Source organism: Rhinopithecus roxellana, chromosome 1, assembly GCF_007565055.1.
Source record: "Rhinopithecus roxellana isolate Shanxi Qingling chromosome 1, ASM756505v1, whole genome shotgun sequence".
NCBI lineage: Eukaryota > Metazoa > Chordata > Mammalia > Primates > Cercopithecidae > Rhinopithecus > Rhinopithecus roxellana.
This window is the reverse complement of record NC_044549.1, coordinates 161,058,252-161,083,427: the sequence shown is the minus strand read 5'-3', so window position 1 is coordinate 161,083,427 and position 25,176 is coordinate 161,058,252. Positions and strand designations below refer to the sequence as shown.

The following is a 25,176-nucleotide window of genomic DNA, read 5'->3' as shown; positions in this document are numbered from 1 at the left end:
CAGTAAAATGTTAAAACACACACATGTGCAAAACTACAGAAAAAAATGACTTTTCCTTTATTTCCTTTTTTTTTTTTTTTCAGAGAGAGTCTCGCTCTATCTCCAAGCTGGATGGCAGGGGCACAATCTTGGCTCATTGCAACATCTGCCTCCCAGGTTCAAGTGATTCTTCTGCCTCACCCTCCCAAGTAGCTGGGACTACAGCCGCGTGCCACCATGCCTGGCTAATTTTTGTAGTTTTAGTAGAGACGGGGTTTCACTGTGTTGGACAGGCTGGTCTCGAACTCCTGACATCATGATCTGCCCGCCTCGGCCTCCCAAAGTGCCAGGATTACAGGCGTGACCCACCGCGCCCAGCCCCTTTATTTCCAAAATAACCCTTTCTCTTAAGGTACAAGGTAGTCTCCAGAAGGCGAGAATGAAGAGAAAAGGGAAGGTGTGGTGCACCAGACTTACAGGTCTGGGCTGGAAGTGCTCGTCCGAGAGGCCCCAAGTGTCCCTGTGGTACTGGTAATACACCAGGTTCTGCTGCATGACCTTGTCATTCTGATCAAAGAGCAGGTAGCTGACTGCACAGGGGGCTGCGTTCTTCAGGTCATTCACTGGGGTTGGGAAGAAAAGACAAATGAAGAAATCAGCAAACCAGGCCCTATAATTCCTCTCACTGGTTCTGCTTCTAAACAAAAAGGTCATATGAACAAGCCCCTTCTCCACAGTCGTTCCTTCAGAGAGCCTGGGGCCGACTGGCAGCCCTGGGTGGGCAGGCCACAGATGGGGTCTCCACATTAGCCTGGAAGCCAGGCTTGAAACTTAGTTCTAGTTAGGCACATACCTATGGAGAAATGCCTATGTTCCACCTCCAGCTCTGGTGACCCGAGCTGGTCTCAGGTGCCTGGAAGTAGCTGGAAAAAGCTGGATTGTCCTGGGGCTGAGGGAGATAGGGAGGATGTGCTCAGTAAACAGGTTTCTCATTTGGGGCCTAGAGTATCTGGATCCCATCTGGATGGGACCACAGTCTCCAGATCTAGGTTAGCTCCCCTACAGCTAAACCAGACCTGGAAAACCCAAAGGATGGTGGAGTCTCTGGGCTGGAGGGGATTTGGAAAGTCGCCTGGTTTTGCCACCTCCTGAGGATGGAACTCCCACCTCCAATCTCTCTGTTTGGTGTTGCCCACCTATGACAGTACCTTCAGCAGAGGGATTTTGCAGGGCTTGGGATTTGTCTTGGGAGTACAGGATAAGGAGGAAGAGGTGATGAGAAACAAAGCCCCTCGTATTTATTCCGGCACATTCTACTCTAATTTACACAACAGTACCGCTGCTAAAGCTGTGGTTGGCCAGAGTAGCCAAAGCTTGGGTATGAATAAATTGTGCCACCCAGTGACTGTTTCCTGTAATGACTACTTTAAAGCCAGCCCTTAGGGGCATTTATTCTTCAAATATAAATACCACCACCTGCCCTCAAGCAATGTAGTATGGTAGGCGGTCTAGGAAAAATTCAAAACAGGGCAGATTTTCAGGAATCTCATTTCAGAAAGTACATTTCATTCATACTGTTGATCCCCGAAAGCAGATTTCCTGGGAAGCAGCAAGCACAGCTAGAGGCCTCAGTCTACCAGTGTTGATAAGTGTTTGCCAGTTTCCGTTATGCAGGGCGATTTTCAGGGCATGTGAGGATTTCAGAGGGCCAGGGAGCTGCCAGAGCCCAGATGTGTGCAGAATACTTCTAAATACCTAGTGCTCTAGCTTTATCCATTTAGAACCAAGCCATGCTCAGTGACCTAGAAGACCTTATGGCTTTTTATATTTATATAATACATATTCTTTTTCTTTTTCTGACCTTCAGGGTGCAAGGCTTACCCTGTGTTCTGAAGAGGATGGGAGGTGAGATAAAGAGGAAACCCAACAAAAAACACAATGATCACAGTGGGAAAGGAGGGCTAAAGCCAAGATCACCTCTCACTTTTCCCAGGGCACCCTGAGACCAGCCACTCCCAGAGGGAGTGAAGGGGCAACCCAGGGGATCTATTCTAGCCAGAAATCTGCCACCACTAGACCCTGGCTCTTCATTAGGGCAGAAGAATTCCTGCTGCCACTGTCCCTAATCATTCTTCTATGCTTGCAACTGAACTGCCAAGGGACACACTGCTTGAACAAGTGGCACTTGGCAAAGTCAGGTACAGGGAGAGGAGGAAAAAGCCGAAACACACAGCCTCTGAAGTCCAACCCTGTACTTCCTTCTCGCCCATGTTTGCCTCCCATTGTCCACTAGAACGTTCTGACTGAGAAACTTCCATTTCAGATCAAGGGAGGGCAACAGGTGCAGTGGCTCACACCTGTAATCCCAGCACTTTGGGAGGCTGAAGTGGGTGGATTACTTGAGGTCAGAAGTTCAAGACCAGCCTGGCCAACACAGTGAAACCACATCTCTACTAAAAATACAAAAAATTAGCTGGGCGTGGTGGTGCACACCTGTAATCCCAGCTACTCGGGAGGCTGAGGAAGGGTAATCACTTGAACCTTGGAGGTGAAGGTTGCAGCAAATCAAGATGACACCACTGCACTCCAGCCTGGGCAACAGAGCAAGTCTCAAAAAAAAAAAGAAACTCTAACAGTCTGAAAAGTAAAGCCCATGATGAGGAGGAAGAGAAATAATGGTAACAAAAACAAACACACAGTTTGCTATGTGCCAGTGTGGGAATACCCCAGACATTTCACATCTATTAATTCATTTAATCCTCAAGACAATCCCATGAGGTTAGTACTACAATCTGTATTCACAATGAGGAAACTAAACCACAGAGAAGCTAGTAAGTGATAAGGCTGAAATCAAACCCAGGCAATGTGGTTACAGGCTCTGCCCTGAATCACTAAGCCATGCTGCCTTTTTGCGCAAAGCATGGCACCAGAGTTGTCAGTGTGACCTTAGCTATGGACAACAACCATAGCTAAGAGTTATTACCTCTATTTTACAGTCTTAGAAGGACTCACCCAAGATGACACAGAAGATTACTTACACTTATAATAGGCAAACTGCAAGTAATGATACATGGTAGCCACAAATTTCTCAACTGGATAGCCTCCTATAACTGGGGTGAGGTTCTCTTCACACTGTATTTTGCATTCCAGAACTTCTACATAATGATCTGAAACAAAACATACAAATTTTCAGAGCAGTACATCCATTATTTTCTTAATATGCTACTTCTGCTTCCTGCCCAAATGAAAAAGGTAAAAGAAGAATATTTGCAACACCCACAAGGAGCTGAAAATCTTTAATATACAAAGTTGTTTCAAATCAATAAGATGAACATCCACTATATAAATGGCCAAATAGTATTAACAGAAATTATTAAAATGTCTGAAAAACATTGGAGAGATGCTACACCTCTTCTGTAATTAAGAAATACAATTACCCCCAAAATAATTTAAACGACTAAATTGCAAAATTTTTAAAAATTCATAATGTAGTATTAAGAAAAGAACAGTGAAACTTACACTCTCATATTCTGTTGATGGAAGCAAAACAGGAACAAACTTTTTGGAGAACAATTTGGTAAAATTTATCAAAGGTTAAAATACACATATTTTCCAACCCAGCTGTCTACTTCTAGGAAATTTTCTTTAGACATAGGCATAAACACTGTTTAAAACAACAAACAAACAAACTTGAAAGTACCTAAATGCCAATCAATAGGATGAGGATTAATCAATTACAGTATATAAAAATAATAGAATCTATATAGCCTTTGAAAGAGAGTAAGGTGAACCTAAATATAGTCCAAGACTACATTTCCCATGCAGCTAGGTTGGGGCCATATGACTAGTCATGGCCAGTGACATGTTGAGAGTAACAAGGAATGCTACTTCCAGGCTTAACTCCTAAAACCTCCCACATCATCCTTGGCTACCTCCCTTTTCTCCCTTTATGCAGCTAGAAGCAAAAGACTCCAGGAGGGTTGCACACATTTTGTAAGTAAGACTGTGGAGGAACAGGTACTTTCAAACATGGCTGGTAGGAGGTACGAAATGATGCCTTAAAACACTAAAATTAATTTACAGAAACATTTACTCTTTGAACTATTAATTCCACTTTGATTGACTTTGAAAACACACCTCCATACTTACTACCACCACCAACAAAGAAGTCTTACATACTTACTACCACCACCAACAAAAAATTAACATCAACAACATGGGTACAAACAAACATCATACATATCTTGATGTGATATCCTGAGGAGGACATTTATATACCGGTCCAGCCAAAAATACATAACCTGAATGTAACTGTGAAGACACATCATAGAAACCCAAATTGAGGAATGTTTACAAAGTAATTAGCTTATATTCTTACAAAATATCATTGGCATAAAAAGACAAAGAAAGGCCAAAGGATTGTTCCAGATTAAAGAATTCGAAAGGAAGATGACAAATAAATAGGAAACATGATTCTGAACTGGAAACTATACCAGGAAAAAAAATGGTGCTAGAAAGAACATTATTGTGACAATTAACAAAATGGCAACATGAACTACAGATTAATACAAGCATTGTATCTAGTATATTAAGTTTCCTGAAATTAATTACTATGGATATTTAGATAGTATTATTGTTCTTAGGAAATACACTGAAGCATTATGGAGTAAAGAGTAATAATGCATGTGCAACATACTTCCAAATAGTTCTGAAATAAAAATAATTATACACAGCCGGGCGCGGTGGCACAAGCCTATAATCCCAGCACTTTGGGAGGGCAAGGTGGGCGAATCACTTGAGGTCAGGAGTTCAAACCCAGCCTGGCCAACACAGCAAAATCCCATCTCTACTAAAAATACAAAAAATTAGCCAGGCGTGGTGGCACCTGCCAGTAGTCCCAGCTACTCAGGAGGCTGAAGCAAGAGAATTGCTTCAACCCGGCAGGCGGAGGTTGCAGAGAGCCAAGACTGCGCCATTGCACCACAGCCTGGGTGACAGAGTGAGACTGTGTCTCGAAAATAAAATAAAATAGGCCAGACGTGGTGGCTCACGCCTGTGATCCTAGCACTTTGGGAGGCTGACGCGGGTGGATCACCTGAGGTCAGGAGTTCGAGACCAGCCTGGCCAACGTGGCAAAACCCCATCTCTACTAAAAACATAAAAATTAGCCGGACATGTTGGTGCACGCCTGTAATCCCAGCTACTCAGGAGGCTAAGGCAGGAGAATCGCTTGAACCTGGTGGGGGGTGGAGGCTGCGGTGAACCGAGATCATGCCACTGCATTCCAATCTTAGCAACAAGAGGGAATCCATGTCAAAAAATAATAGTAAATAAATAAATAAAATAATAACAATAATTATACCCACAGCACATATGGAGAGAGCAATAAAGTAAATGTGGCACAATCAATGTTACAAATTGGTGAATCTAGGTAAGGTGTACATGAGAGTTCTTTGTACAATTCTTTTGTCTTCTCTACAAGTTTGAAATTATTTAAAAACAAAAACTAAAGGCCGGACGCGGTAACTGACGCCTGTAATCCCAGCACTTTGGGAGGCTGAGGCGGGCGGATCACGAGGTCAGGAGATCAAGACCATCCTGGCTAACACGGTGAAACCCCGTCTCTATTAAAAATACAAAAAATTAGCCGGGCCTGGTGGTGGGCGCCTGTGCTCCCAGCTACTCGGGAGGCTGAGGCAGGAAAAAGGCATGAACCCGGGAGGCAGAGCTTGCAGTGAGCCAAGATCGTGCCACTGCACTCCAGCCTGGGCGAGAGCGAGACTCCGTCTCAAAAAACAAAACAAACAAACAAAACAATAATAAAAACTAAAGAAACTCTAAATATCTATATAGCTATACTGTGAGAGGAAAATACATCTCAGGACCCCAAAATCACTAAGCCAAAGGGAAAAGTCATGCTGGGACCCACATAGGACAAACCTGCTTCCCATCCTATTCCTAAATAAGATAGCTACAAAGATTTAAAAAAAAAAAAGCCACAAACCTCTCTTGTAATTTGCCCACAAGGAAGTTTTGTGGACAAAGGACGGGCAGAACTCAAAGTCATCCATCTGCTCATGTGGAACAAATGTATATATGATTGCTTCCTTTGCTGTGCTGTTTCACTAAGCCAGACTAAAGCATAAATGGCTATTCCTGTAAACTGCATATTCAGTGAAAGGCTAATCAGAAATTCAAAAGAATGCAACCATTTGTCTCTTACCTCCCTGTGACCTGGAAACCCCCTCCCACTTCAGGTTGTCCTGCCTTTCTTGACTGAACCAATATACATCTTACATATATTGACTGATGTCTCAAGTTTCCCTAAAATGTATAAAACCAAACTGTGCCCTGAGTACCTTGGGCATATGTTGTCAGGACCTCCTGAGGCTGTGTCACAAGTACATCCTCAACTTGGCAAAATAAACTTTCTAAATTGATTGAGACTTGTCTCAGATACTCTTTGATTTACAATACATATGTATCTTAGCTATATCAAAGATAGATGGAGAGGGACCGCAGACATTACGTGCCTCCTGATGAAGCATCAGCATCAGCTATGAAGCAGTTGACTCCCATCAAAAAAAAACCCCAAAACAAAATCAAACCAAGCCTGTTCAAGCCTCTACATCCAATTACCAATTTACAAGAAATACAGAAGACAGAGGAACATGGGGATACAGTCAGCAAAACCCAGACCATGGGAATCTCTCCAGGACAAAAATGCAGGTTCCTCAACAGCAAGGAGGAAAAGATATGGCAGAAGAACCTATGGATTAAACGAGATGTAAAAGATAACTAGCTTGCTACAACATGGATGAAACTTGAGGACAGTATGCCAAGTGAAATGAGCCAGTCACAAAAAGGCAAATACTGTATGACTCCACTTATGTAATGTATGTAGAACAGTCAAATTCATGAAGACAGAAAGTAGAAAGGTCGTTGCCAGTGGCTGGGGGCAAGGGGAAATGGGGAGTTACTGCATATAGAGTTTCAATTTGGGGAAACATAAAAAGTTCTAGAGATGGATGGTGCTGATGGTTGCACAATCATGTGAATGTAGTCAATGCCACTGGAGTGTACATTGAATGATGGCTAAAATAATAAAGTTCACATTATGTATATTTTACCAGTATAAAAATTTTCAAAAGATAACCCATTGTAATGGATGGACCTTAACTGGATCCTGATTCAAACAAATGGTAAATTAAAGGCACACACATGTATTTATGACATTTCTGAAACGACTGGGATACTGTTTAGGTATTTAATGATGAGATCAAATAATGATTGTTAAAATTCTTACAGGGGTAATGGCTTGGTGTTATGTTTAAAAAACAAAGAGTCCTTACCTTCTAAAGGTATATACTGAAATATTACAAACAAAATAATATGGCATCTGGAATTAGCTTCAAAATAACATGAGAGGAGGCCGGGTGCGGAGGCTCAAGCCTGTAATCCCAGCACTTTGGGAGGCCGAGGTGGGCGGATCACAAGGTCAGGAGATCGAGACCATCCTGGCAAACACAGTGAAATCCCGTCCGTACTAAAAACACAAAAAATTAGCTGGGCGCGGTGGTGGGCGCCTGTAGTCCCAGCTACTCAGGAGGCTGAGGCAGGAGAATGGCGTGAACCTGGGAGGCGGGGCTTGCAGTGAGCCGAGATAGTGCCACTGTACTCGAGCCTGGGCGACAGAGCAAGACTGCCTCAAAAAAAAAAAAAAAAAAAAAAAAGAGAGAGGAAAAATAGGTGGGAATTAGATGAAGCCAAGTGGCCATGAGTTGACAATCGTGAAGTTGGGTCATGGGTACGTGGTGGTTTATTTACTCTTCTCTCTGATTTTTGTATATGTTTGAAATTTGCCATAATAAAAAGTTTTCTTAAGACAAAAAAAAAAAAAACAAAAATAAAAAACCCTACTTTGTAGAAAGAGATTAATGAATAAAAAGTGACTGAAAAAAAAAACAAAACCGAAAACCCTGGATTCAATAACTTTAAAAGAGCTTCTCTACTGCAGGATTTCTAAGGGCCTTTAACCATTAAAGTGCACAATGATTCTTCAAGAAGGAGACGCAGTGCTCAGCCCATTCCCAGACCTTTTTAACAAGTGCATAGATACGATACCTTTATCCAAGGTACAGTCCGGATTTTACTTATCTAGTCGTTTCAGGGAGGCACAGTTCTAGGATCAGTGTTCTCAAACCACTTTGGGAAAGGGCTCCCCTTCGCCATTTCCCAGTTTCTGGAGTGATGCTGCCCAGTAAAGGCACTTGGGAAATGTCTAGGCACTATAGAGAAATCTGGGTTACCTATGTGTAGGGTTTTATGTTTTCTTCCTTTCTTCATTTTTCCTTTCTGTGTTTTCCAAACTTCCTATAATGAGCACATATTGTTTTATAACCAGAGAAGAAAATTTCAAAAAGCTACCTTAGTGATGGCCACTTAAAGGTTCATTCTACCTTTGTATGTGTTGGAAAATTGCCATCATCAGAGTTATCTCAGTAATGTGAGTCACTGAGGTGCTCCTGGGCCCATTTTTATTTTGCAAAATGCCTGTAGGAAATCTGTAAGTAGGGCAGACACAGAATTCTACCTTGGCAGGCCTGTGCTTGAACCTTCTCTCAGTGATTTCACTAGAAGCCCTTGCCAAGTCAAAGGTTTATCTATGCAGGTGGTAACTACCCTCAGTTACCCATTAATAAATATCTCAAAAGTTCCTCAGAGGCCACTCCAGGCATCTAGAAGGCATGCAGGCAAAGAGCAGACATCTAAGGAAGACTATTCCATGGGAGTAGCAAGCCTATTGACCTACCACCAACCTGCTATGGAAAGGTAGAAATCCTTGAAGTCCTTGATCTCCCTGGAACCCTCACAGGCCGCGAGACACTCGTAAAAGGCTTTGAAGAAGTCGGGAAGGGCCAGCTCCATGTCTGTGATGGATGTTCTCCAGTTCTCACCATTGTACGCTCGCACTGCTCGGATGAACAGGCTCTGAAAAGCACGGAGAAGCTAGTGAAGCTCGCTCCTGGGTGTGAAGGGAGACAGTCATGAACTCTCAAAGGGAACCAAGACCACCACCAAGTTTGCTCTCATTAGCTCTGAAGCCACACTGACCCTTAAAGAAGTCAATCAGTGAGTTACTTTATATCTAGATTTTTCTGCTCTGCTTATGATGGATACACTTCTTATTTAGTTGAATTCAAAAAGTAGCAGGCCCTTGATAATAATCTGAATCAAGGAAAATGGGAAAACTATGACAGAGATCAGATCAGCGGCTGCCAGGAGTCAGGGGTTACAGCAAAAACTTGACTACAAGAGGACAAGAGGAAATTGTTCAGGGGTGATGAAAATATTCTATGTCATGATTATGGTGGCAGTTACAGGACTGGATGTATTTGTCAAAACTTACTGCATTATACACTTAAAATTGATAAATATATTGTAAATAAATTGTACCTCAGTAAAACTGGTTTTTAAAATGGAACGAAAAGAAAAATATAAGTTTGAGAGCAGGTATATTAGTCTGTTCTCACACTGCTATACAGAAATACCTCCAGCCTGGCCAATATAGCAAAACCCCATCTCTACTAAAAATACAGAAATTACCAGGTGTGGTCACACACCTATAGTCCCAGCTACTGCGGAGGCTGAGGCACAAGAATCACTTGAACCCAGAAGGAAGAGGTGGCAGTAAGCTAAGATCGTGCCACTGTACTCCAGCCTGGGTGACAGGGCAAGACTCTGTCAAGAAAAAAAAAAATACTCGAGACTGGGTAATTTATAAATAAAAGAGGTTTAATTGGTTCATGGTTCTGCAGGTTATACAGGAAGCATAGCAGCTTCTGCTTCTGGGGAGGCCTCAGGAAACTTACAATCATGGCAGAAGGCAAACGGGGCGCCAGCACTTCACATGGCCAGAGAAGAAGGAAGAAAGAAAGGGGGAGGTATCATACACTTTTAAACAACCAGGTCTCATGATAACTCACTCACTCACCATCATGAGAACAGCCCAGAGGGGATGGTGCTAAACCATTCATAAAGGATCCACTCCTATGATCCAATCACCTCCCACCAGGCCCCATCTCTAACCCTGGGGATTACAATTCAACATGAGATTTAGGTGGAGACACAGATACAAACCACATCAGCAGGTGTCTGTCACCCCACTTCCTCCAACAATTAATTAGTAGTTAAACAGAAATGCCACCATACATAGCGCTAGTTACTAGGAAGGGCAACCGTGTGCCAGATAGTGGAAACTTCAAGGACTTTCTGCTAATTGTTGATTAGACTCAATTAGAAGAGAAGTAAAGGGAGGCTGAGGCAGTAGAATCATTTGAACACGAGAGGTGGAGGTTGCAGTAAGCCGAGATCGTGCCATTGCACTCCAGCCTGGGCAACAGGGCAAGACTTCGTTTAAAAAAAAAAAAAAAAGAGAGAGAAATAACTAGGACCAAGGAAGCAATTTAGTCTCCAAGAAATAAGTAGAGATCCTGGATACACACAAAACCTGCTAACTTGCAGAGGCCAGGAAAGGCCCTGAATAAGTATGAGACCCTCCATTTGGAGTTCCTTCTCAGCTCTTCCTGAATGGGGATATCTGAGGCCCCACCTTGGACCTAGAATTTTCACCAAGCTTAAGGCCTCAGGTAAAGAGGGTGGATTTTTTTTTTCTTCTTTTTTTTTTTTTTTTTTTTTGAGGGAGAGTCTCATTCTGTTGCCCCGGCTGGAGTGCAGTGGTGCGACCTCAGCTCACTGCAACCTCCGCCTCCTGGGTTCAAGCAATTCTCTTTGCCTCAGCCTCCCGAGTAGCTGGGATTACAGGCGCCTGCCACCACGCCTGGCTAATTTTTTTGTATTTTTAGCAGAGACAGGGTTTCACCATCTTGCCCAGGCTGGTCTTGAATTCCTGACCTCGTGATCCACCCACTTCAGCCTCCCAAAGTGCTGGGATCACAGGTGTGAGCCACCGTGCCCAGCCAAATCCCCATTTTCAACAATGCCCTGCCCTTGCTTGCTACCCAGGCCCCCAGTGCCTGAGTTCCAGAAGACCTTGCCAATAGTGAGTCCTCAAAAGGACAAGATCCTTCTTTCTTATTGTTGTTCTTATGACTAATTCTCATCAAAACTCTTCTTCGTAGATGCGCAGATTTAAGCATCCTCTACTCTTGTCACGTCAGCCTTCCTAACTCGTCTTTATTTTCCACTTTAATATATTTGGGGCATGCTTGTGTGCATGTGTATATAAAAACATATGCCTTCTCATTTCATCAAAACTGGAGATTTATGTTTCTATTTCTTGTGTTCCTGGTCATTTTTAGATGATTTTCAAGACGTCTTTACTCTCTTAAAACTAAATGATTAAATGACCATATTTCTAAAATATAGCATTTAAAGGGAACATGGCTTTTAAAATCATCACGGAATACAAAATGTCATTGTTAAATGGATCACTTTGTGCTAAAAGTCAATCATGTCTATTGTCACCAAAAATCACTAGAGGTCCTTAGCTATCAGTAGCTGCTTATGGAGAGACATTTCTTTAACAGTCCAGGTTGCCACTAACTGCCACGTAAAAATCCAAATATACCTCATACGACTTGGTTTCCAGGTCTTTAATGTAGTCCTCGGCACCAGGCAGGCTCTTATAATATGCCATGTTCCTCTTCATCATTTCGTCATCAGGATGCTTCAGTAGAAAGGTGTGAGCAGCTGCGATGGCTTTGGGGAGATTATTTGCCTAAAAGGACAAAGAACATAAAAGCTACTCCATGGATGCTGAGTGGTAATTTTTATAAAACAAGAATATCTGCTCAGGCCTTCAGAAACTTTGTGTAGCTATAACTTTTCCAGCTAAAGGTTCCGTGACTTCTGGGGCCCCTCAAGACCAAGTCCAGGCACTGCGAGATGAGTGTTGATTTCCTAAAAGTGACTGTCTAGATGGCCTTGGTCTGCCTTTCCCAATCTACTCTGCGCTGGCTACGCCTGTCCATGCCCCAGGAGGCTGGCCTGTGTGGACTCTAACAACAGACTCCCTTGCCCTCTGGCTTCCAAAGAGGTTCACCCATGAGGAGCCCCAACAGGACACTGAGGAAGGGAAGAGAGTAAGGTCGTATTATATCTTTCCTGGTTCCCTCCCTGCACAGTCATCTTGGGCTGCTAAGTCCCCTAATTGAAGGTCACAGCTCTTCTCCAGGTGACCCTCTCCATAGAGTCTCCCTCCTTCCTGGTTTCAATCATTGCTCTCTCCCCTGCCCCTTTTGGCCTAGGGGTGGTCATATCCCACTGCTACCAGCCCTGGGGCACAACACTATCCCTGTGGATTCTCCATGTACTGCACATGCCTTTGTAAATAACCACCTTCTTAAACTTTCCTCCAATTACCCAACATGACTGCACCAAATCTTTCCCACTGGAAACTTGACAAATACATTGTTTTCCCAAATCCTCTACAGATCTTCTGCTAACCTCCTCACTTATTCATCTATTCACGCAGCAAATAAATGTCATATTACAAGAGCACCACATCTAGGATGTGGGTCTATAACAATAAGCAAAACAGGAAAAAAAAATTCCCCAGCTGCATGGACCATATATTCTGTTAAGTTCTCCCTGTCTCCTAGTGGCCTCAATTAAGAGCCTCTCTGTTGTGTTAGTTCTGGGTTCTGTCTTCCCACGTTTTATGCCACCCTGCAATCTCAGCTGGTATGTCTATCTCCCCCATCAGACTATGATTCTCGGGGGACCCAGCTGTGTGTCATTCATTGTCTGGATTCCCAGTGCCTCACACCGTCCTCAGGACAAGGCAGGACATGATGAGTGTCTGTGATTTGAACATAATGACATTATGACCATAAAATATAATAAAATTAATTTATATTTTCCTCTCTTTTCCCCTCAGTCTTCTCTCCATTGAATGGGGGCCAATGATTCTGAGTTTCACCGCCTCAGGGAAGGTAGGTGTCTGGTCAGAACCAGCAAATTATTCATTTGAAAAAAGCCCGTCTCTACCAAAAAATACAAAAAAAAAAAAAAAAAAAAAAAAAAAAACTAGCCGGGCGAGGTGGCGGGCGCCTGTAGTCCCAGCTACTCGGGAGGCTGAGGCAGGAGAATGGCATGAACCCGGGAGGCGGAGCTTGCAGTGAGCTGAGATCTGGCCAGTGCACTCCAGCTTGGGTGACAGAGCGAGACTCCGTCTCAAAAAAAAAAAAAAAGAAAAAAGCCTGTCCTCACGGAAGAACCTGGCAGGTTTGAGGAGAGAAAGAAATTAGGGAGTAGCTGCAGGAAGAAGCTGACTGGCCTGGAAGAAGAAGAGGGAGAAAGGGAATCTCCCAGACTAGGAAAAAAATTTCCCTTGGGATCTGTGGGAGCAGCAGGCCTGTGGGCCCCAGAGCTTCAGGGCTGGCACTTATCGGCAGTGTCCAAGAGAGCAGAAGTCCTCAGGGAGAACCGGTATGTTATGGGGGGGTCTCAGGAGGGCAGGCAAATAGGGATGCAGAGGCCTCCCTGTGGGGACGCATGACCACCAACCAGAGGGCCCCCCCCATGCTGATGGACTCTTGGCACAACCTGGTAGGGAGAAGGGCAGGTACCTGTGCATGTGCACAGGGACTCAGCCAATCCAGAGGGACGCTCCAAGGCAGGAATTAGGGAATTCGGTTTAGACAGAGAAAATAAAGGAATATTTGGTATACCCTAGATTTCTAAGAGTCATAGGATGGCATATATCTGTACCGAATTGCCCCAGAATTGGAACCACGTCATTTTGAGACAATGGCAGTAGCCACATCAGAGAAGTGATGGGTGGTGATGAGGGCAGACTCCCAGATGTCAATGCTGATGTTTTGGGAATGCCAATTAGTCGTTTGTGGCAGGGCTGCCTTTAAAACAGCCCTACAGAAAGCTTCACACTCCTGGCTGGAAAAAGGCTGGATTTCAGCTAGAAAGAAGGGAGAGGGTACGAATGCTGCCTTTTAAAGCATTTGCCAGTGAAATCAGAGTTGCTAATTCTCAGAAGAGCATTTAGAAAGGGGGCACAGAGGCTGGGAGCAGTGGCTCATGCCTCTAGCACTTTAGGAGGTCGAGGTGGGTGGATCACGAGGTCAGGAGTTCAAGATCAGCCTGGCCAAAATGGTGAAACCCCGTCTCTACTAAAAAGACAAAAATTAGCTGGGCGCAATGGCAGGTGCTTGTAATCCCAGCTACTCGGGAGGCTGAGGCAGGAGAATAGCTTGAACCCGGGGGGCAGAGGTTGCAGTGAGCTGAGATCGTGCCACTGCACTCCAGCCTGGGCGACAGAGCGAGACTTCAACTCAAAAAAAAAAAGAAAGAAAGAAAGAAAAGAAAGAGGGGCACAGAGGAGGATTTTTACGACCTCTAACTTAGGATGTGAGTTTTACAAAACGGAAACTCTTCCTGAAGAGAAAAGAGTGATTTTATTTACTTCAACTCAGGTTCTGCAGCTGGAACATGGAGACATATCTTGGCTGTTAAACCTCTGACAGACCCCAGGCAGATTTTGGAGAAGGTGGTAGAGATGTGGGGAACCACCCTGCCTTGGATTCCTGAGACAGTCACCAGCATGAGCCACCCTAAATCAGCCATGACACAGAGGCAGGCCCTGTGGTTCTGGGGAGATTAGAGGCCACTGCCAGGCAAGGCCTGAGGTAAGAGGGCCTGTGAGTCAGTGCTCTCTGTCCAGGTCAGAGCTCAACAGTCATTAAGGATTTGATGAAGTGCTTGGGCCTACTTTTTACTTGGCCTATGGGAAAAATGAGTTTTTCATCGAAGATGGTAGTCATGAAGAGAACCCAAAGAAAGCTAATGACATGGACCTAGAGTAGGCTGGTGATGAGAAACCTATGATGCCTTTGAGGCTGCACACCAGTAGCACAGCCCTTTTCTACAAAAGCACATATGCAAGCCTCCTCGCCTCCCTCTGGCAGTCGGAACCCACCACTGCTATTGCGGTTATCAACTGAGGCATTTCTCCTTAATCACTGAAACAGAGAACTGCAACTCAAACCGCAGAGTAACATTTACCCATGTCCCACCACAGTGCACTAGCTACCTCCACATCGATCTCCAGCCTTCAGGTGCCAGGTAGAATGTATGTGCCTGCCACCCATCTTTTCCTCTCTATCCATAAACAGAGTTTAAACACATAAATATCACTTTTTTTTTTTTTTTTTTTGATACAAGAGTCTTGTTCTGTCATCCAGGCTGGAGTGCAGTGGTAAGATCTCAGCTCACTGCAGCCTTGACCTTCTGGGCTCAAGTGATCCTCCAGCCTCAGCCTCCTGAGTAGCTGAAACTAGAGGGGCACGCCACCATACCCGGCTAATTTTTTAATGTTTTTGTGGAGATGAGATCTCTTTATATTGCCCAGGCTGGTCTTGAACTCTTGGGCTCAAGAGATCCTCCCACCTTGGCCTCCCAAAGTACTGGGATTACAGGCATGAGCCATCATGCCAGGCCATAAACATCATTGAGAAAAAATAAATCATACAATATCTCCACAAAAATTACTTTTTCAGTTATATCTTCCACTGAAATAATTAAGTAACATTCAGGTTTATCAATAAAATTCTTAGCTTTTTCCTGCCCTCTAAGAGATCTCAAAATGTTAAGATGGTGGCCAGGCACAGTGGCTCAAATCCCGGTCTGTTATCTCAACGTTTCGGGTGGCCGGTGGATCACTTGAGGTTAAGAGTTCGAGACCAGCCTGGCCAACATGGCGAAACCCCATCTCTACTAAAAATACAGAAATTAGCTGGGCGTGGTGGCACATGCCTGTAATCCCAGCTACTCAGGAGGCTGAGATACAAGAATCACTTGCACCCTGGAGGCAAAGGTTGCAGTAAGCCAAGATCGTGCCACTGCACTCCAGTCTGGGTGACAAAGTGAAACTGTGTCTCAAAAAAAAGCAGATAGATATTTTACAGACCTTCAACTAAGTGATTGTTACAAGACCTGTAAAGGGTTTTGAAGAGAAGCTATGACCATCCTAACTTTTTGGGGCCACCATCATGAAGGAGAAAACCCATGCCTTATGGTCACATTGAGTAAAATGTTCTTCCCCTCCTCCCTGTATCACTTGTTCAAATTCATCTGTATATTAAAGAAATCAGAGCTTCTAGTATTCTCTAGGTTTAAAAATAAAATGTTTGCCTCTTGATTATGTGACCTAAATTTGGTTCAGACCATATTTGCCAAAAGCTATACAAAAAAAGAATTAGATAAGTCATTTTTAACTTAAAAAATGATGCGTTTGAACCAGCCCTCATTTTCAACAGTCTGGAATTTTACTATTAATCTCACTCCCTGTTTCTATTTTAAAACTGCTTATTTTTAATTGCCAGAACAAACATTCACAAAATTGTTATTTTATATAAAACTGTAACTAAGCATAGAAGTATAGAAGTAACCCAGCTTTTCTCCTCTTTGGGGTTTTGTGTTATTTTATTGCTCATATAAATACAAAATACACGTGGCTCTGTCTCGGTGGAAATATGAAAAACAGATCTTGCAGTCCAGAGACTGAAAACAAAGTTTAAAAACAAGAAAAACCTTCTACCTCAAGAGTCTAGAATATGCCATGAATCTATTTTTGTAGTTATTAAAATAAACACAATATATTCCTTTTAAAATCTTTCTCAGAGAAAGTAGAAAGTGGGCTTTGGGAGGGCTCTTTTAGCCAAACTCTGTGAAGACCCACCAAGCTAGAGCCTCTTTATCTAGTGACAGGGAATTCGACCCATTCTTAAAACTTGTGGGTCCTCAGAGTAAGAACCCATAGGATAGAGAACTGCAATTTGTGGCTATTTTTAGTCAGCAATCACAGAGAGAACTTAAGCAGCCATTAAAAGGAGGCAGTGAACTGTGTTAAATTCTAGATGAAAGAAACAGCGGAGAGGGCCAATCCTGATGACTCACGGTGCAAGAGTTCGCCTTTAAGCAGGGACGTGTCCTTGCAAGGAGTCCCCGCTCTTCCCTGGCCTCAATTTCATTCTCTTTAAAAAGAACTAGTCAGCTAGGCGCAATGGCTCACGCCTGTAATCCCAGAACTCTGGGAGGCAAGGTGGGAGGATCACTCGAGTCCGGGAGTTCGAGATCAGCCTGGGCAACGTGGCGAAACTCTGTCTCTACAAAAAATACCAAAAAAATTAGCCAGGTGGGGTTGCGTGCGCCTATAATCCCAACTATTCAGGAGGCTGCGATTGAGGATCACCTGAGCCTGAGGAGGTGAAGGCTGCAGTGAGCCATGATCGTGCCTCTACACTCCAGCCTGGGCGACAGTGAGACCCCGTCTCAACAAAAAATAAAAATAAAAGGTACTCGTCGGCTCCTCAGGTCTTCTGCTTTATTATCGCAAGTCACCGCTCACTTGAGAAAAAAGGCGACTGGCTTTAATGGTATATACAGAAAAGAGGCGTCTGCCCTCAACAGAGAACATTTATCAGGCACTTTGTTGGGTGCCTGGGCTGCGCTGCGTTCTGTGTACGTATTCTCTGCCTTAGAGCTACCGTTCAAGAAAGGCATTTTCATCTTTACTTGAGATGAAGAAGGAGGCAGGATTTGGACGGAGACCTTTGGCGGGGCTGGGTGGGAGGAAGCCAGGTCTAGAACTGGCGATGCAACGCGGTCCCGGGCGCAGGGGCGGGGCCAAGGCCTGGAGGCTGGGTCAGGGGCGGGGCCGGGGCCTGGGACGGGGCGAGGCGGACTTGCCTTGAAGTAGGCGAACTGCAGGAACTTGTAGGGCTCGCGGCGCTGGAAGTCCGCCAGCACCTCGCGGCTGGGCTGGGACTGGCGGAAGGCTGGCAGGCCTTGCTTGCAGCGTTTGAGGCAGTGCGCGCGGCGCAGCAGGCCCCCGAAGAGGCGCAGCTCTGGATAGCTGGCGAGGCCGGAGGCGGGCTCGGGCTGCGGCGCGGCGCTGCAGTTGCGGTGGCAGAAGGCCTCGCTGTCGCGCAGCAGGCGGTGCAGCCGCAGGCTGATCTCCAGGTAGCCCACGCTCTCAGCCCAGTGCTCGCCACTGTACTTGTCCAGCGCGTGCCGGTAGGCCGACTCGAGCGGCATCAGCTCGTCCCGTGGGAAGCTGCGGAAGCTGTAGCGTTCGTACTGGGCGCGCCCGGCGCGCAGCGCACAGGCCACGCACAGCAGCGCCAGCAGCGCCGCGACCCCCCGACGCCCCGGCTCCATCGCGCCCGGCGAAAGGAAGGAAGGAAGGGACGAAGGAAGGGAAAAGGGGAGGGAGAAGGAAAGGAAAGAGGACGGCTAAACGCGGCCGGCCGAATGCTTTCGGGGCGGGGACGCCAGCTGCCGGCCCGCCCCGTCCGGCCGCCCCTCCCCACCCAGCCGGGAGATCTGGGCGCCAGCTGCCAGCGCCGAGAGGGTGCGCGTGTAAGGCGCGCTGCGCACTGGTTCACGAAGGCTGATGCGTGTGATGGGGCTCCGCCGCTCATTCACCCGCCCGCAAGGCCGACGTGGCCCTACGATCTATATAATCTACAATTTTTATAGTCGCTTGAAGGTTTGTGAAAGCTAAGATTCCCGGGCTGTGCCCCCGGAGTTTCTGATTCAGAAAGTCTGGGGTGGAGGTCTGAGGATTTGTATGTTTAACCAGCACCCTGGTGAGGCTAATGCTGCGGGCTTACGGGCTGCACTTTCTTTTTTTTTTTTTTTTTTTTTTTTTTTTTTTTTTTTTTTGTATTCTTTAGTAGAGACGGGGTTTCACCGTATTAGCCAGGGTGGTCTCGATCTCCTGACCTCGTGATCCGCCCATCTCGGCCTCCCAAAGTGCTGGGATTACAGGCTTGAGCCACCGCGCCCGGCCTCGGGCTGCACTTTCAATAGCACTGCCCAACCTTAAATTTTAGTGAGAGAAAAAAGTGCAAAAATAAAATTAATAAGGACGTCAGTGGCACTTTGTAAACTGTATAGCTAGTCAGGTTGAAGATGTGCACAACTTGTGAATCTGCGACACCATTCTGTGGAATATGCTGGAGAAGCTTGCGCGTGTGCATCAAAAAATATGGATGGAATGTTAGTGGCAGCGCTTATAAAAAAAAATCTTTGAACTTTTTATTTATTTATTTATTTATTTATTTATTTTTTTTTTTTTTGAGACGGAGTCTGGCTCTGTTGCCCAGGCTGGAGTGCAGTGGCGCAATCTCGGCTCACTGCAAGCTCCATCTCCCGGGTTCCCGCCATTCTCCTGCCTCAGCCTCCCGAGTAGCTGGGACTACAGGCGCCCGCCACCACGCCCGGCTAGTTTTTTGTATTTTTAGTAGAGACGGGGTTTCACCGTGTTAGCCAGGATGGTCTCGATCTCCTGACCTCGTGATCCGCCCGTCTCGGCCTCCCAAAGTGCTGGGATTACAGGCTTGAGCCACCGCGCCCGGCCTGAACTTTTTAATCTTGAAATAATTTACAAGAAAGTTGCAAAAATAGTACGAAAAGTTCCTGCATACCCTTCATCAAGATTAACAAGTTGCTAATGTTGTACCACATTTCTATGTTTACATTTTTTTCTGACTCATTTGAGATAGGTTGCATATATCAGGCCCACTGTCCCTTAGTCGTTTTATTTTTTTTTATTTTTTTATTTTTTATTTTTTTTGAGACGGAGTCTCGCCCTGTCATCCAGGCTGGAGTGCAGTGGCACCATCTCGGCTCTCTGCAACCTTCGCCTCCCGGGTTCAAGCAATTCTTCCCGCCTCAGCCTCCCAAGTAGCTAGGATCACAGGCACCGTGCCACCACGCCTGGCTAATCTTTCTGTTTTTTACTAGAGATGGGGTTTTGCCGTGTTGGCCAGGCTGTTCCTGAACTCCTGACGTTAGGTGATCTACCCGCCTCGGCCTCCCAAAGTGCTGGGATTACAGGCGTGAGCCACTGTGCCCAACCCCTTAGTCTTTCAGTATATATGTCCTAAGAATGAAACTACCAATCAAATTTAGGAAATTTAATACTAATAGAAGACTTTAATCATGTTCCATTTCCAGTTTTGTCAGCTGTTCCAATTATGTCTTGCATAGCACTTTTTTCTCTTAGGATGCAGTCCATCCATGATTGCTGTTACATCCAGTCTATTTCATATCCTCTAATCTAAACTGGTTCCTCGGCTTTTCTGGTCATGCCGTTAGCATTTTTTAAAAATACAGGCCTAAACAGCAATGAAATACCACTACAAAATTCAAAACACTGACAACATCACATGCTGACAAGGATGTGGAGCAACAGGAACTCTCATTCATTGATGGTGGCAATGCAAAATGGTACATACACTTTAGAAGACAGTTTAGCAGTTTCTTACAAAACTAGGCATACTCTACTCATACAATCCAGAAATTGCACTTCTTGTTATTTACCCAAATGGGTTAAAACTTATGCACACACCTGCAAATGGATGTTTGTAGCAACTTTATTCACAATTACCATAACTTGGAAGCAACCAAGATGTCCTTCAGTGGGTAAGTGGATACATAAACTGTGGTATATACACACAATGGAATTTTATTCTAAGCCAAAAAGAAATCAGCTATCAAGCCATGAAAAGACATGGAGAAGTCTTAAATGCATGTTACTAGGTTGAAAGAAGCCAATCTGAAAAGGCTACATAGCCAAATGACATTCTGGAAAATGCAAAACTATGGAGACAGTAAAAGGATCAGTGGTTGCTGAGGATAAAGGGAGGGATGAACGGGTGGAGGACAGAGGATTCTTGGAGCAGTGAAGCTATTCTATATGATACTATAATGGTGGATACATGCCATACATTTGTTAAAATCCATAATATGTACAACACTAAGAGTGAGCCCTAATGTAAACTGTGGACTTTGGGTGATAACGATGTGTTGATGTAGGTTCATTGATTGTAACAAATGTACCATTCCAGTACAAGATATTGACAGTGGGGGAGCTTGTACATGTTGTAGGGTCATGGAGTGTATTTGAACTCTGTACTTTCTGCTCAGTTTCGCTATGAATCTTAAACTACTCTAAAAAACAAATTTTTTTTTTTTTTTGGAGATGGAGTCTCGCACTGCCGCAGAGGCTGGAGTGCAATGGCACGATCTCAGCTCACTGCAACCTCCACTTCTGGGGTTCAAGTGATTCTTCTGCCTCAGCCTCCTGAGTAGCTGGGATTACAGGTCAGTGCCACCACGCCAGGCTAATTTTTGTATTTTTAGTAGAGACGGGTTTCATCATTTTGGTCAGGCTGGTCTCGAACTCTTGATCTCGTGATCCACCTGTCTCAGCCTCCTTAAGTGCTGGAATTATAGGCATGAGCCACAGCGCCTGGCCTTTTTTTATTTTTTATTTTTTAAAGAACACAGGCCAGTTAACTTTGTAAAAGCTTCCTCATTTGAGGTTTTCCTGATGTTTCCTCATGACTAGATTCAGAGTAAGCTCTTTGGCTAGAATGCCATAGAAGCAATGTGCCATCTGTCTCAGGGTAAAATCTAAATAGCACAATGCCCACCCCTTGTCTGTGTTAATTTTGATCACTTTATTAAGGTGATCTCTATTTTCCCTACTTCATTTATTTTCTTTTGTAATTAACAAGTGTTTACAGTAAGGTGCCGCAATATTGTTCTTAATGGCAGAAAGCAGAAATAACCTGTCCATAAACAGAAGAGTAGATTTAAAAAAAGAGAGAGAGAGAGTAAATGCATATAGAAGAATATATTACAGCCAGGAAAATGAAAGAATTAGAGCTACAAGTAACAGTTCAATGTGGGGGCGGGGGAACCATACAGAATGATTCCATTGCCTAAAGTTTTTTTTTTTTTTTTTTTTGAGACAGAGTCTCACTCTGTCACCCAGGCTGGGCTGCAGTGGCACCATCTTGGCTCATTGTAACCTCTGCCACCCAGGTTCAAGCGATTCTCCTGCCTCAGCCTCCCGAGTAGCTGGGATTACAGGCACCTTCCACTGCACCCAGCTAATTTTTGTAGTTTTTAGTAGAGAAGGGGTTTCACCATCTTGGCTAGGCTGGTCTTGAACTCCTGACTTTGTGATCCACCCACCTCGGCCTCCCAAAGTTCTGGGATTATAGGTGTGAGCCACTGTGCCCGGCCCTAAAGTTTTAAAATATGGAAAAGTACACAGTGTATTATTTAGGAGTACAAATAATATAGTCCTACCTTATACAAACACACAGGGTAAAACTATATTGAAAAGAGAATGTTAGGCCAGGCACGGTGGCTCACGCCTGTAATCCCAGCACTTTGGAAGGCCAAGGTGGGTGATCACTTGAGGTCAGGAGTTTGAGACCAGCCTGGCCAATGTGATGAAACCCCCGTCTCTACTAAAAATACAAAAAATTAGCCGGGTGTGGAGGCACACACCTGTAATCCCAGCTACTGGGGAGGCTGAGGTAGGAGAATAACTTGAACCCAGGAGACAGAGGTTGCAGTGAGCCAAGATCGTGACACTGCACTCCAGCCTAGGTGATAGAGTAAGACTGTCTCAAGCAAAAAAAAAAGAAAAGAAAAGAAAAGAAAAATTAAGAAAGAAAGAAAAGAGGATGATAAATGGAAACTTAGGATAGTGGTTTCTTTCCAATAGGAGGAAGAACATGAAATGACAGAGGGTCAGACGCAGGGGAGGGGTTGGGGAGTAAATGGGAGAATGTTCATTGCATTGTTACTTTTTATGCCGTACATATATTTTGTAAATATTATTTTATATATTTATATTTCATGTTTTTGTTTTTTAATAAACAATTTTTGGGAAAAGAAAAGATTGCAGTAGTGATATGAAGAAAATTAAAAAGCTGAATGAGATGGGGTGGGGGAAGATTGGTTAAGGAGGTGGCATTTGGAAAGAGACCTGAAACGGGAGGGCACCTGTAGAGAGAGCTGTGCTGGGAGATGGTGCACAGTGTGTACCTGATCCTGGAACATCTTACCCTGGAAATCACCAGTGACCATCATTCCCAATAGCAAAGAGATACAATTTGGAATCATCTCACACAATCACTCAATTGAACAAGATGCTAAGCTCTGCCACAGCTTCTTCCTCTGTCTTGCCTTTGCCTTACCAACTCCTGCCAAACGGCCTTTGCCCAGGGCTGTTGTTTCAGATTTGGGAGGCTGACGTGGGTAGATCACCTGAGAGGTCAGGCGTTTGAGACCAGCCTGGCCAACATTGTGAAACCCCGTCTCTACAAAAAATTAGCCGGGCAGGCACCTGTAACCCCAGCTACTTAGAAGGCTGAGGCAGGAGAATTGCTTGAACCCAGGAGGCAGAGGTTGCAGTGAGCCGAGATTATGCCACTGCACTCCAGCCTGGGAGACAGATGAGACTCTGTCTCAAAAAAAAAAAAAAAAAAAAGGACAGGCGAGGTGGCTCACACCTGTAATCCCAATCCCATCACTTTGGGAGGCCGAGGCAGGCGGATCACAAGGTCAGGAGATCGAGACCATCCTGGCTAACACAGTAAAACCCTGTCTCTATTGAAAATACAAAAAATTAGGCTGGCATGGTGACATGTGCCTGTAGTCCCAGCTACTCGGGAGGCTGAGGCAGAAGAATCACTTGAACCTGAGAGGTGGAGGTTGCAGTGAGCCGAGCCCACGCCACTGCACTCCAGCCTAGGCAACAGAGTGAGACACCGACTCAAAAAAAAAAAAAGTTTTAAATTCCTGCCTTCTCCATCTCCATGCCCCTTGGCAATCTCCATCAAGAAGAGCTTCTCCACCAAGAAGGAGAGTTGGTTTCTCCACCCTTTGGATGGGGTTTGGACATGTGATTTACTTTTGTCAATGAGACAGCAGAAAAGGTCCCAAATGTGCACTGGGACTTGCCTCTTTCATGGTACTGGGAGCCCTTCCTTCATGTGCTTATACATAGGCTAGCCTGCTGAAGGATGAGACATGTGACCCAATTGTCTTTCCATCGTTTCTGGCACTTCTCAATTGTATGCGTGAGGCCATCCTGGATCATTCCACACCAGGAGATTGACCAGCTGTCTGCAGAGACATGGGAACTCCAGTAGAGCCAAAACCAGAAGAATCACTCAGCTGACCTACAGAATCATGAACTAAATAAGCAATTGCTGGCTGGGCGCGGTGTCTCACGCCTGTGATCCCAGCACTTTGGGAGGCCGAGGTGGGCAGATCACCTGAGGTCAGGAGTTCGAGACCAGCCTGACCGACATGGAGAAACCCCTTCTCTACTAAAAATGCAAAATTAGCCAGGCATGGTGGCACATGCCCAGCTACTCGGGAGGCTGAGGCAGGAGAATTGCTTGAACTCAGGAGGCGGAGGTTGTGGTGAGCCGAGATCGGGCCATTGCACTCCAACCTGGGCAACAAGAGTGAAACTCATGTCTAAAAAAAAAAAAAAGATTGCTATTGGCCTCTAAGTCTGGGGGTAGTTTGTTGCATAACACTAGCTAATAGATGCATTGGCCAAAAGTTCAAGAAGGATAACTGTTCTTTCTTCATATATTGCTCCTTCTCTTGTCCTTGAAGTCAGTTTGAGTCAACCTTGTGAGATTGATGGGGAGAGACTGTCATATGTGCACTCTGGCCTCTGCTGAAACATCGTCGGGTCCTGGATGGTCACCATTGATAAGTCATTCCCCATTCCCTTTAGCCAAGGCCCCTCAGGTCCATCAGCTCTGTGCTACATCCAGACCACTCAACTTTGACAGTGGAGTTTGGGGAATCTCAGGGAGCTGGTTGGGTCCCAGGCTACCTCCAAATATCACAAGCCAATGCATTGCTCCCACAGAAGATGGGGGGAAGGAGACATAAAGATTATAAGAGACTGAGAGAGGGCCACTGTGGAGAGAGCATAAAGCATAAAGAAAGGGAGTGTGGACCGGCAGAAGTCAGGTGGAATTGCCTTTGAGGAGCAAGGCTGTCGGTGGACAGGTGGAGGAGGAGGGAACAGTTGCTTTCCATTATAATTCAATAGAATTTTGTTTTTAATGGAGTCTCACTCTGTTGCCCAGGCTGGGGTGCAGTAGTGCAATCTCAGCTCACTGCAACCTCCACCTGCCAGGTTCAAGCGATTCTTGTGCCTCAGCCTCCTGAGTAGCTGGGATTACAGGTGCACACCACCACGCCTAGCTAATTTTTGTATTTTTAGTAAAGATGGGGTTTCACCATATTGGCCAGGCTGGTCTCGAACTCCTGACTTAAGGTGATCCACCCACCTCAGTCTCCCAAAGTGTTGGGATTACA

At 45.0% G+C, this 25,176-nt stretch overlaps 1 protein-coding gene across 1 annotated transcript in view; it reads right to left on the bottom strand.

Annotated features, from left to right (window-relative positions):
- The window catches only part of CRTAP (cartilage associated protein), a 33,358-nt gene extending 15,054 nt beyond the window's left edge, over nt 1-18,304 (bottom strand). The window contains exons 1-5 of the mRNA XM_010372963.2: nt 17,707-18,304; nt 11,570-11,719; nt 8,799-8,970; nt 3,018-3,146; nt 457-602 (exon numbers count right to left, since the gene is read on the bottom strand). Of these exons, the coding sequence (XP_010371265.2) occupies nt 457-602; nt 3,018-3,146; nt 8,799-8,970; nt 11,570-11,719; nt 17,707-18,177 (1,068 nt within the window). The 5' untranslated portion in view covers nt 18,178-18,304. The remainder of the gene's footprint in view (nt 1-456; nt 603-3,017; nt 3,147-8,798; nt 8,971-11,569; nt 11,720-17,706) is intronic.
- Between the last annotated feature and the right edge of the window lie 6,872 nt (nt 18,305-25,176).